At 35.8% G+C, this 13,787-nt stretch overlaps 1 protein-coding gene across 2 annotated transcripts in view; it reads right to left on the bottom strand.

The window, feature by feature from the left end:
- Positions 1-13,787, bottom strand: part of SEMA3E (semaphorin 3E) — a 131,176-nt gene that overhangs the window by 44,054 nt on the left and 73,335 nt on the right. For both annotated transcript variants that reach the window (XM_068189557.1, XM_068189558.1), the window contains exons 4-5: positions 9,297-9,356; positions 4,609-4,728 (exon numbers count right to left, since the gene is read on the bottom strand). In XM_068189557.1, coding sequence (XP_068045658.1) covers positions 4,609-4,728; positions 9,297-9,356 — 180 coding nt within the window. The remainder of the gene's footprint in view (positions 1-4,608; positions 4,729-9,296; positions 9,357-13,787) is intronic.

Here is a 13,787-nt window from a genome sequence, read left to right as displayed (position 1 = left end):
TCAACAGGTTTTGTCATGCAGAGATGCCTTCCTCTTCAAAAATCAGCTCTATCTTGTCCCCATGTAGCTTGCAAAAACTTGGGATATTGTTTCTGCACATTGTTTTCTTTTGGAATTTCTACTAACTTTCCAGGTCCTATGGAAGCAGAGTAATTTTTGAGCTGTACTTGGTGAAACTCCCATGTGGACTTGTTAAAGGTGTTTTGTGAGTTAGTGAGCAAGGCAATCTGGATCATTGGAAAGCCTGCAGGACACCTCTACAACCTGTTGCTCGACTGAATAGATAACTCATAAAGATAAAATCATTACCTGACTGCAGATAGATCCTTTGATTTATCTATGGTTCATTAAAACTCACACAGGGTATTTTCAACTGTACAGACCTGTGCCAGAGTACTCTTTTACTAGCAGCTAGATGTGGTGGAACACAGACTGAGACAGAAAGCACTTCTTCCAGCACTTGTCACCTGCCAAAACTGAGAAGTTTATATAAATGCAAAAGGAAGACACTAAATGCAGGTGCTTCCCCTCTTCTCTGCCCCACCCTTCCTTGCTGGCATCAAAGTCAACAAGAGAGACAAATGTCAATTTAGTGAGAATCAAAGCAAAATAAGATCTTTTTTCTGAACTTTTCTTCATCTTCTATATCTTGTTTGAAGACATCTCAGATTTTCTCTCGCAGAGTACATGTGAAGGATGCCTATACATTTCCTCATGAGAAATTTGGAGTACAGGGTGTCTGACTCTTGCTTCCTTCAGGAAAATTATGGTTATTTTAATGAATTCACCTTAATTTCTGGATGAAATGAAAAAAAAAAAAAAAAAAAAAAAAAAAAAAAAAAAAAAAAAAACTAAAAAGACCAAAAAAAAAAAAACCTGGAAGAACGCCATGTTTTCTGACCTGCACTGATTTTTGACATTTGGAAGCATTTCATGAAGTCTGAGATAATGAATGCATTTACTGGCTAGCATTTAACTTGCTTATGTTTTCTTGAACAAGACTTTGTAATATGTTCTCTCGCAAACACCAGTAGTTGTTCTGTCTGCAAAGTCAGCACTCCTACTTTTCCTGATTTGTAACTTATTTCCAAATGGCAGAAAAACACTGGGTATTTTGCAGAAATGTTTAAATTTGGAAAAGCAACATTGATCAAAGTAATTAGAAAAAATAAAAAACTGCTGTAAGTGACTATACTTATATATTTTTAGAAATATAATAACTGAAACAGCTTTATGAAACTGAATAGCCTGGAATTCCAAAGTGAAATCAATTAAACCAATATTGGAATAGAATGCAGTAAACCATTTTATACTTAATCTTTCAAATTGATATACAGTGTATAATAGAACTTATAAGTCATTTGATTTAGAAAAATATATTTGGTTATACTCTGGTTGTACAATACAAGTTGATGTAGAATTAAATAAAATCAATATTTATTTCTTGTTGTTTACTATAATCAACATATTAAGACAAAATGTGTGGTAGAACAAAATTTCTATAACCATGGAAAGCAAAAAAGAAGCTGTAATGTATCATAGCACAATGTGCATGTGAAAGATTTCAAAGCACATTTCATTCACTACATAGTAAGACTAATACCTTCTACAGAGACTGGCTGGGGAATGGACATTATTGCTGTGTTTTTCAAGAACATTAGATGTTCTGGTTTTAAGGCAGTTCCACATTATAATGAGCTGCCAATGAAGCAATCAAATTCTGCCTATTTTTGGAAATCTCTCTTTGGCTTCATGATTTGTTGACAAGAGCTCAGTGTTCTGCAAGATACAGCTCAAACCTGGTTTTGATAGGAAAAGATGAATTTGTGGTTGTATAAGTATGTAAGATTTTATACAGGTGGCAGAATGCTCCTTTTCACAAGCTGTACTGCACCTCACAAACCCATGCTAAATCAGGATGCCACACAGTACGCTTGTGATCATGGCTTTGAGAAATCTTCACTGTTCAAAGGAAAACCAGCAATGCTTCATTTTCTTACCAAACAGCTGTTCAGAAATGGATGATTATGTAAACTTTTGTTGGGAGCCAACACAAAAGAAATGTCCCTGCAACATGGGACAAGTAATCACCAAGATCCAGAGCCTTAACCAGATATTAGGTTCCAACGGGTTCCTCTTTGACCTGCCCAGTAAATAGGAAGAGGCAACGTTGCAGAAGATACAGTCCTGCTATTCTGTCATGTGCTTAAATGCCTCTCTAAATTAATCTCTAGTTTACATTTATATACCATTAATAACGTAAGAACCCAGCAGTTTTTACTGAGAGGGTCCCATCCTCCCCACTCTATCAGCTCAGAGAGCACTATTGAAACTTCTAGTTGCCCTGACCACAGAGCAAGTATTTTTCTGTGCTGATACTGCTGACTCATAGTTCCATATGAAGTGTGCATCTACATTCATATGCTGCATTAATGTATCTGGACACACAGAAGTTTGTCATAAAGGGCTCCCTCCTTTCTTACATCCCACACCTTACACCTCAACATGTCTGAGAAGTGCCATTGTTCAAATATATATGGGCCTCAAACATACCTTGTGCTACTCAGGCATGAGAAGGTGTAAAGAGGTATATAGTCATATTTTAAATACTGCTTCATTTGCTACTGTCCTTTCCATGACAGTCAGACAGTGAGAAAATGGCCAGAGAGATGAGGTGGAAGAAACAGGGGACAATAACCATGTTTTGGGAAGAGAGTACTCTGACCAGACAGACCAGCAGAGACTGAGCTGCAGTTTTCTGCAGAAGGATCTTGTCCTTTCACTTCCTGCAGTTACACCATGTCCTTATCACTCAAAGAAGGCAAGATTACAATTTGTCCATTCAACCACATACCATATGTTATTTTTAACCTACCATATAAATGGCATCTGTCTTTTTAAGTCCTGATGGTCAGCTTTTCAGATAACAGGAAACAGTATAGCTACTTGTTAGTGCAGAAAATATTTTTCCTGTCTACACAACCAAAAAAAAAAAAAAAAAAAAAAAAAAAAGGAAATTCTCCCATGATTTCAGTGTGGGTAAAATTTTAGAACTTCAGTGTGACAAGGGAGAATAATAAACAAAAATAGGGGAAGGAAGGATAAGATAAGGAGATGATGATGGGCCACACAGTTTATATATATCTTGTTTCTCATTTTTTGTTTGGTTGGCTTCTATTTTTGTTAGTCTGTTATTTATGCTTTCTAAAATAGTGTTCTTCCATATATAGCCACTGCTTCCTTCAAACTCTGCTGGGAAGCCTGGCAGGAGGTTTGTGAGAGGAGCAAAAAGACATGCAAATTTGCCTTATTTTAAATTGCTTATTATCTAGCTCCTTCTTTAATTTCAGAAGACAGTGTGTTTCTGCAATTCATACAACTCTGAATCTAAGTGCTGTGCTGGAGTCCTAACTTCTGAGATGCTTTTTATTTTGACAATAGTTGGAGGTGCACAGCTTGGGTTGGATCCTTGGAGATTGCTTCTGGTGATGCTGTTCTTGTTTGTTTTGTCAAAAGGATGTATCATTACTCAGAAAAGATTAATCAAAAACATTTGCCTGAAGTAAATCCCGTAGCTGATTTCTATGAGTACACTTTAAAAAACTTTATATACGAAGTTAAATTTATTTAAGCCAAGAGTTTCTGGCCATAGGGGAAAACAAGAATTTCTTGTATGGTGTTGTAGCATCAGCTCAATGACGAGTGCTCAGCTCCAGCAGGAGACATCATGTGAACGAACTAAACAAAACCATTGACCAGCAACTCTTCCTGACACCTGCCAGTTATAAGCAATCTATTCTTTGAGTTATAGATCATCTCCATCCATTAAGTCCCATCTCACAAAGTGCATTCCCGAGAATCCCTGGTTCAGTTCCTAAAGCTGTCATCACATGTGTCTTCAGCAGCCTAGATTTGATGTCCAAGGAGTTTTACATGCTAATTTAAAATGAGAGCTTGGTACTTCTGCTGAGTCTTTAAACCTGTTCTAATATAGCTGAGACAGAAAGGATCCCGGTTCCTGAGATGTCCAGACAATTTCCATTTTTGTATAAGAAATGTATTCAAAATATTGATATGTTCTTCTTCTTGATCTCTGCAGTACTGTTTCACTCAGCTGTAAGCATCATTATGGAGCTTAGATGCACTTGCTGAACAAGTATAAAGAAGCAGAATTTACCAAAGATTTGTTAAGAAATTCAATCTCCCATCAAACTAACACATATTTTGATATATGATGTATAATATAATTGTTTTAAAAATCAACAAAAAAAAAAAACCAAAAAAAATCAAACCCCAACAGATTTAGCTATAACACCTCCCAAAAATTTAATATTTTTTCTTAAGACTTATTATATCAGCTTATCTAGTGAAAAAAACCGAAGATGAAAAAGTCTTTGGATTTTTGCATAATTCTCCAGAATATATTGTCAAATATTAGTGAGTTCCTCTGATCATAAATGAAATTGTAGTCCAGCATTACATTTCATCATGGAAAATATCTATCAGATGAGATCTGTGAACAAGTGAAGTTAAATATTTATTTTTAACCACAGAGGCTTTGCTGGAATCTAGACCAAAAGAATCAGTACTGTCAACCAAATTTCTTACCTCTGATGGATGTCCAGCTCTTATAAAAGTACAGAGTGGATCAAAAGCTCCAGTTCCACAAGCCAGGAGATGGGTCCTGTTGTATCGGTGAAGGACACGGATGTAATTTGCACATTCATCCTAGTTTACATAAAAAATAAACACAGGGAAATATTAGCTTTTCAATTTTTTTTTTTTTAGTATCTTATATGCCCATAGGTGATGTTCTAATATTGAATCTTTCTATTCTATTTCACTTAATATTGCTAACTCTGTGCCATCAGTTTTATGGGTGGACATTTTTACATTAAAAGAGCAAGTTTAGAGCACTGATTGATCATGTCTTATTTTAGATGCTTAACCAGTTAGGAGTTACTAAATTATAAAAACACACTTTTGTGCTTCTTTAGTCATGGAAATAATCTGCAAATCTGAATAGATCTTTACCATGTATTACTGGATACATAAGACACATAAGATTCAGGGCATAAGATGTGAATGGTCAGCAAACAGCTTCTCTCTAGTTAAATACTTTATCTCAATAAAAATAAAAATTTTAATTGCACCATTAATTTATGGTGTAATTAATTTTTAATCAATATTTTTATATTGTATAGACACATACTTTGACTGTTTCCACTGTTTAAACCTCTTTGAAGAAGAAATATTCATTTCCCCCAGGGCAATACTTTGGGACTCATTAGTGTATTTGCAGCTTCATAAATATTACAATTAAAACATTTTGAAACATCCCTTTGAGATGTGGGGTCATTATTCCTGTGCTAAACTAGAAATGGAGACAGTGAGATAAAAGCATCCATTGATTTTGGGACTCCTGGGATTCCTGGGATTTGGTTTTAGATTTTTTTTTTTTTTTTTTCATTTTGCAATGGTTCCTGTGAGTGGAGCAAAATTACTGTTCATTTCAATTAATTGCTCAACCTTTCTGCAACTTAGAACCCTGAGCTTTAAGAGTCATGTCAAGTTTAAGACATTCAAAATGGAATTAAACTGAGCTAACAATAGCTATTCTGGTATTTAGATATGTAATTTATGGAATTCTCTCTGGCTTTTTCAATAGCCAGTGAAGTAGGCCAGACATCTCCAAAAGGCAATTAATACAATCCTGAAATGAACATATAAAAGAGAGTAGAGGAATTTCCTTTTTTGAAAATTTCCAGTTTTTCACTGATAACTACTCTCATTTTTGGACTGCTGTATTTGTGTGAGAACAATCCTGGATCTTATTAACCAACTGCAAGAACTTAATGTCAAAAAGGAAGGGTCTGCAGGGAATTCATGGGCAGAATTCAACACTTGCAAATCCACATTAGGTTCAAAACGAAAAAACCATCTTTCTTCTTTCTTCAAGTCCCTGAATCATTACATGTAAGTCTTCCAAATACTCCAGCAAATGAAAAAGGAAAGGAATCTCCCATGCTACCTGATTCTCCTTAACTGTTCATCCTCAGGATATATCATGCTAATTCATAGAAGAACACAAGACACAATCTGTTGTGTAATTAAATATTATGCATATACAAAGGGCAAACCAACATTTTAATATCTTACTTTTGGAATTTCTTGATTTGTAACTAATTTGTTCCTTCTCTTATTTTAAGGAAATAAAAACATAAAGTCAGATGAATTGAGAGAAGAATGGGTTGAAATCAACAGCATGTGATCCTCCTTGTATGGATCAGCACTCAAACACAGAGGTGTCTACTTTTCATGTTCATTTCCCAAACGTTTGCTGACTTGTGGTAATAAAATGCCATTCCATAGGTATTTTATGATGCCATGAATTTTTTTAATAGATGCTTTACTGGGTGCTGATGTTGTTCCTGATTCTCCCTCTCCTCCTTCCTGACTTATTCCCTTTGTTTGCTCTCAGTGGCAGTCAGTTCTTTACTCTATGGTTTACTTTTTTATCCATATATGCCATCAGCTCTTGATCCTTATACCAAAATCATTTTAGGGATACAAAACTTTTTTTAAATGGGAAAAATCTACACTTTTTTTCCTCCTATGTTCCTTTTTAGGATTGCCTGAAAAAATCTGCAAAAAAAATCCTAGGATTCGGAAATACCAAACATAGAAAAAACCTAATTCCAAATGGCTATTGCTCATTTATGAACAGATGACAAAAGGTTCTGTTCTGGGAAGTGTCAGGCAAAAAGGCATTGCTGATAACCCTACTAATAATGTACTTTACACATAGCAGGGAAGAGATGTATCATCCAAGGGGACATTGAAATAAGACTTCTTTATACAATATCAGTTAATCAAATACTTGGGTTGTCTTTAGGATGCTCCACATATATATTAATAGATCTGTGGAATTTTATGAATTTGAAACTTCTCAGTGTTGATGAGTAAGGCATCTCTACAGAATGTGATTTTTATATCTGGATGATTTCCAATTCTGATAAAGTAATTCAGAGTAATTGAAAACTCTCACACCACAGGCCAACAGGTGTGATTCCTGGCACACTGGATGACAGCTGAAGGATTTTTTCTTTGCCTTCACTCAAATAAGAAAAGCGTGGCCTTATTTTAAGAGTATACATGTGTTGTTAAGACAAGCCCTTTTTAATCGTCCTATTAAGTCTGTTACAAGCTCTGAAAATGTTTATGACTACAGTACTTGCAATTTTACTGCTACAACATGAACTGATAACTTTTTAAGGTTATACAAGATTGTAAAAGTGGCCAGTTCTGTTATACAGAAAGAGGCAGCAAGGTACATGTGAAGTATTTCAGTGCTGAGAAGCATATTACATATAATATTATCAGTTCTACTTAATAATGATGCCTTGAGTAATAGATCTTTTGCAAAGGAAAATAAAAAACAGTAACAGCATGGAAATAAGCAAAAAAGTTTGAAATAGAGAAATATTTTTCTAGAGTTTTTAGTGTGAAAAATAGCATTAAAAATTAAAATTGACAAAGGGTTGATTTTAAGACATTATGTTATTAAGTCAATATTGATAAGGATGCAAATAAAAATAGGTGGAAAGGTTTTGATTCTAATTTAGATTCCTTTCAGGTTGAGTAATTTATCTTACTGAATGGTGAGCATGCTGATGAAAATTGCTACGGTTTCCCTGATATTAATTAGTGTTACTTATTCACATAGTCCATACATAATTAAGTCTCATGTGAGAATCAGAATATTGTTTGGTATTACAATATTTACAGCTTTTAAAATTTTAATCTATTTTTCTTAAAGACTCTGCTTCTAGAATCTTGTGATAATTTAAAAGTTCTGGTTTTTTTTCTGTAAAAGCAGTAGTTACTCCAAACCCTCATGGTGCAGAGAAATGTGGGAAACACATGAAGTTCTTTAAATGACTACATTCATAGAATGCAAATTTGAGTATTTATAAGAACAAACTGGATTTCAAAAAGGTTTTGAGTTTTAGGGAAACATAAGTCTGAGGGAGCTATCTTTGTTTTGAAACAATGGTACATATTTCTGCATTTTTTAACAAAACAAATTTTGTCAGAGTATCAGAAAATATGTAGTGGTGAAAGGAGGATGGGAGAGCTTTAACTAATAGTAGCCTATGTTTAGAGGTACTATCAAATAAAGGCCAAATAATTTAATCTGGATTCATTTAATATGACCATAAAGTTCAGCCATTGTAGAAAACCACCATTTTCAACCAAAGCCACCTAAAATTATGTGGATATAAAAGTAACCTGAAAAACTACAACGAACTCTTAAGAATCTCCAAAAATGATCAGTTCTAGACTAGGTGAATGGGAAGAGTTGGGGTTTACTATTACTACTACTAATACACTCCAATCTGGTTCCAATGCCTTAATGTGGACAGTTCTCAAGCTTTTACTTCAGAAGAAATCTTTATAACTTCCAAATTTATGGTGCTTGAGGCTGCTGTTTGCTGTGTTTCTGGGCAAAGCTTGTATGTCCCCTTCCATGTCCTACATTCCTGTCACTGTTGTTGTAAAACTATCATAACTTTCAGGTCTCTTAGATCCCTTGGCTCAGTGTGAGCTCTCTCAGCTGTGGGATTTATTAGGTGTACTGTCAGTGTGTTTATGAGGTGCAGATAATGAGCTTGGTGCACTGCAAAATTAAAGAGAGCTCCCCTCCAGAAGAACTTTCATCCTGCGCTGCCAATGATATCAGCGACTGTGTGTCTGTGAGCTTTCAGGTTTTTCCCAGGAACTAATTACAATTAGGGCACTGAATCACAAGAACAAAACAGTTCTGAGGTTTATTAAAACAGAATATTTTTATTAATAGAGCAAGGAGCCTATAGGACAATATAAATTAGAGTGTATTTTATAATTATTAATAACCGCTTTTTTGAATGTATTCTAGGGAATGTGATTTTTAAGGATAAACTGGAATGTGAATACAGAGGAGATAATACATGCATATGAAAAGAAAAAGACATAAAAATGGAAAAGGAAAATTATTAAGGTACCTTCTTTGATAGACCAGAATAAGAAGAAAGTTCAGGCGATCAAAAGTGTTCATTGCCTGTTTACGAGCTAGTTTGAAGAGCAATTAAAATAATAATTTAATGTGTTCTCAGTAGTTACATGTTTTTAACCTGCAACACTTCACTTTATATCGGTGCTTTAATCTCTTTTAAGTTAGGGATGCCTGAATCCTTGTTTTGGACCAGCCACTGGTATAATTAAAGTATATGTTATCTGTAATTAGTGATACTTACAGCATCTCTTCCTTTAATTATGCATTCTTCTGCCTGAAGAGGTGTACTAGGCCAGTGGATCTGAGAAAAAAAAAAGAAAAAGAAAATAATTTAATTGGCAGTCTGATCATGGAAATACAGCTTTCCCACTATGTCTCATGTGTAAGATTCTCAGATCAGAAGTACAAAATCATAGAACAGCCCAGGTTGGAAGGTGCCTCAAAAGATCATCTGGTCCAGCTTTTGGTGGAAATGGGAGCCCAGGTGAGATTATCTATCACTCTGTCCTAGACATCTTTAAATCCCCAACTGACGGAAACTCCACCATGTCCCTGGCTCCTTGTGAGGGGAGAGCCTCTTTCCTCTTTGAGATGCCCTTTAAATACTTAAGTACTGGAATACTGTGATAAGTTCCCCCTGAGCCTTGCTTCCCCTGAGAGAAAAGACCTTCAGTCCCTCGTTCCCTGGAACACAACTGTCTTGATTAGGGTAGCACTGCGAACTTACAGTAGTCAACAGAATTTAAAGGAAGTTAATGTATGGAACATTTCAAATAAATTCAGTAGAAACATCTATGCTAAATTGTCAGTGATTTTCAACATAGTTATTAATCTTGAACTACTGATTTCCTGCTTGAAGTGACACTTAGGAAAGAAAATGGTTTACAGTGAAGTTAATAAGGGTCAGCAATTAACCTTATGGGAATAGGATCAGCTCTTCATAGTCAGTTACTAGAAGGGAAGCCAAATTACACAAGTGAGGGTTTTTTCAGCTATCTACTGTATAACATTTAGGTTTCATCCCGGATGCATGATGTGTTTGGATGAAAACAATATTAAACAATGACTGATCACACTGGAATGATTACTTAATTTCTTACAACATTTAAAGTGAAAACAAAAACATGTTCACATCAGTGATATCAGGCTTGGCAGAAACCAAGTAAATATCCAAAAACTGATGTCATCATTAGAATGTTTTTTGTCAATAATCCAATCACTTTTTTTTTTTTTCTGCCTGGAAAACATTTTAAATGAAATTCTTCTGCTAGGCTTTTTTCTTCCTTTTTTTTTCTTTTTTTCTTTCTTTTTTTTTTTTTTTTTTAGTAATTGAACTGTCTTAGATTCCTTGAAATAATTCAAGAAAAGTGAGGACAAATTATTAATCCTAGATGCCTGGGGCTTGAAAGTAAAAGACACAGTTCTCTTTAATATCTTCATTAATTAATTGGATGTGGAAATCAAAGGAATACTGAATAAATTTGCCAATGACACTAAAATGGAGCTATTCACTCTCTTGAGGGCCAAGGCACTGCAGAGACGAGGACAAATCAGAGGGCTGGGCAATCACCAACTGTATCAAGTTTAAGAAGGGCAAGTGCATTCTCCACCTGGGACAGAGCAACCCCAGTGCTGTGTTTGGATCAGGGAATGAGACTGGGGAGCAGCTGCTAAAAGGGACCTGGGGGTCCTGGCCAGTGGCAAGCTGAGTGAGTCAGCAGTGCCCTGGCAGTGTTTAGGTCTCACACCATCTAAATCCAAGTTAATCAGAACACCTGTTTTCAATCAGATGGTCTTATAGTCACCTAGTCTCTACGTTGCTGCTGTGTAGTCTGAAAAGGTACCTGGACTCTGCTGAACTCCCATGAAGGCACTCATCCAGTCATCCTGGTCAGACCATTCCTGGTTCATTCATTGCAAAACTCAGGGTCCACAGTCATTTATTTTAGTCACTGGTCAGGGATTGAATGAAACATGGGTTAAGCTTGTGCTTAACCCAAAAAACCCTAGAAGTTATGAGATCTCTAAGATCTTTCAAGGCTCAAAGTATGAAAACACAGCTTTCAGTTCCCAAAGACATGTTCTAACCAGCAGGCTAAAATGGGAGGTTTTGCCCACACCAGGTGTAGGTGGCTGTTAGGAACAGAGAAACCACAGAGGGAATAAAACACTTGACTCTGTAACTTGATATTAAATGTGCTGTGTGTGGGTGATTATTTTTGCATTTGGAGACTTAGTCCCAGTGCTGTTGAAAATACTTTGTATGTACATTTTCCACTTAAGATATACAGAATTAAATACATAATAAGAATTAAGAGAAAAAAGCCAAAGAGGTAACTTAATGCTCCTGCTTTTTCTGGAATGTCAAAAAGCAGCTGCAATGGAGCTACATAAATTTTGTCCTTGGCACAGAAAAAAAGAATAAACCATGGAGCTGCAGAATGGTTTGGGTTAGAAGGGACCCTTAAAGACCAACTAATGTAACCACATGCTATAGTCAGGGACATCTTTCACTGTTGCTCAAGGCCCCATCCAGCCTGGCCTTGAACAGTTCCTAGGATGGAGCATTCTCAACTTCTGTGTGGCAAACTGTTCCAGGGTCTCACCACGTTCATAGTTAAGAAGTTCTTCCTAGTATCTAATCTAAATCTACAGTCTTTTATTTTAAAACCTCTGTCTCTTGTCCTGCCACTACAGTTCTTGAGAAAATTCTGTCTTTCCTGTAAGGCCCCTTTACAAATTGAAACTCCAGCATAAGGTTTCCCCAGAACTTTGTCTTCAGGCTGAGCCCCAATTCTCTCAGCCTGTCTTTATAGGAGAGATGTTCCAGCCCTCTGAACATTTTTGTGGCGCTCCTCACAAAATTACTGACTTCTAAGGCAAGTCCATGTTCATTGCCTGAAGTACATGGGTCTGAATTATAACTCTTGTAATAGATATATGTCTCCTGAAGAAGTTTTTCTATCCAGAAATTATTTTTAAAACTAATAACTCTTGCAAGGCTCTTGAGTTTTAACATAGATAAGCATGAAGATTTTAATCTCTTCAAGAGTATTTTAGAATTGAGACTAAAAAAACTCTGCATGTCAGATTTTGCTATCATACCTCATTTCAAATTAACATAACATAGGATGTGTTTGCACTGCATGAAAATCCAGATATTAGTCAGCTGCAATGCATTAGGTCTTTAACCTGCCATGTATTACTTTTCCTGATGTTTATGTTTAAGAGGTGTGACAATTACCAGCCTTAATTTTTAATTGGTTCTCTGCCAGGATTACAATCGTTTGGCAATCTGTCAATAAGTATTTTGGGAAATCTGCCTGAGTATAGAGACTGTACCAGCATCACACTGGCATACATTCCCCTGGGCTGCAGTCTTGACATAACTATTGGCTTGAACATAATTTTTCAAAATTTTTCACCACTTTATATTACTGTGAATTAAATTTTTAAATTGCTTGTTTAGTGATGTTTTCTCACTAAACCACAGTATTCTCGTCCTTGAGATGTTGATGATGTAATTTTAGCTCTGTAAAGGGGTAAAGCACTGCAGGGAAAAGATATTTTTAAATATGCTCATCATGGGAAAAAATGAACTTGTAAGGAAGTACAGATATGGGTGAAACTTTAATTGGAGCTGGAATGCTAATTAGTGTCTGCAAACATCCTCTCCATTCAGCCACTAGCCTCAAAAAACAGGATGGTATCAATAGTGAAAACTAATTTAAAGAAATTACATGAGCTTTATAGCACCTCAGGCCAAGCTAGACTACTGTGTGTTCTAGTCTGAACTCTAATGTGTGACAGGGCAATTAAGCAATTCAACCAGCATGTCCCTGATTTAATTCAATAAATAGTGCTTAATTAGCAGTTAACTTCTGCTTGGCTGAAGCACAAATTCTTTAAAAATATCTGCTGGTGACTGAATATTGTATATATTTATCAACAAATACATGCCCACCTTCCCTCTTGGAAGGTTATTTCAAAGGATAATCAAACTCACTAAATTGTGTGCTTCTTATTTCAGTTTACATTAGTGCACATTCCTAGACAGTATTCAAAGAAGACACAAGCAAGCCCTGCTCTTGCAGACTTGTGTTCAGCCAGCTCTGGAGTGAAGTAGAGCTTCACTAGAGGCAAGATATATGATGAGGTCTCTATAATTTATTACAGCAGAGATATAAAACTGAATCTGGAACCATCTCACACTCGGTGAGAAACAACACAATTTAAATCTGCCTGAATAAGCCCATAAGAAGTGGGAAGCTTTCTATTCAGACTCAGATCTTCTGAAGACCCTTGAAGCAGAAGCTATCTGTAAGGAATTTGTGGGCAAATAGGAAGAGCAGTTTATTTTCACTCCAACATGAGACAAAAGGAGGAACAAAGGTCCCCCTTCTTTATCAGCTGTTTGACCAGTGGTGATGAGCTACTGGCACTGGCTCAAGTTTGCAGTTAACAAAGATCCCCTCTGGCACCAATCACAATGAACTGTAACGTTTTTAAAAACAAATTTGGCACCAGATACCAAAGAAAGTACTGTATCTTTTAGATCACTAAAACCCTTTAAGGCTTTGGACCAAATCTCAAATATGTGTAAGGATTTATTCCAAAGATGATGTAAAAGAGATTGAGCTCTTAGGGAAAGCAAAGGTTAAGTAAAATGTGCCCACAAAGTTTTGTCTTTACACAGGGCTTCGAGTGCTTATATGGCTCTAATTCTCTGTAA

The sequence above is a fragment of the Anomalospiza imberbis genome, chromosome 5 (assembly GCF_031753505.1).
Source record: "Anomalospiza imberbis isolate Cuckoo-Finch-1a 21T00152 chromosome 5, ASM3175350v1, whole genome shotgun sequence".
In the NCBI taxonomy this organism is placed as follows: domain Eukaryota; kingdom Metazoa; phylum Chordata; class Aves; order Passeriformes; family Viduidae; genus Anomalospiza; species Anomalospiza imberbis.
This window is presented reverse-complemented; position numbering and strand designations above follow the sequence as displayed.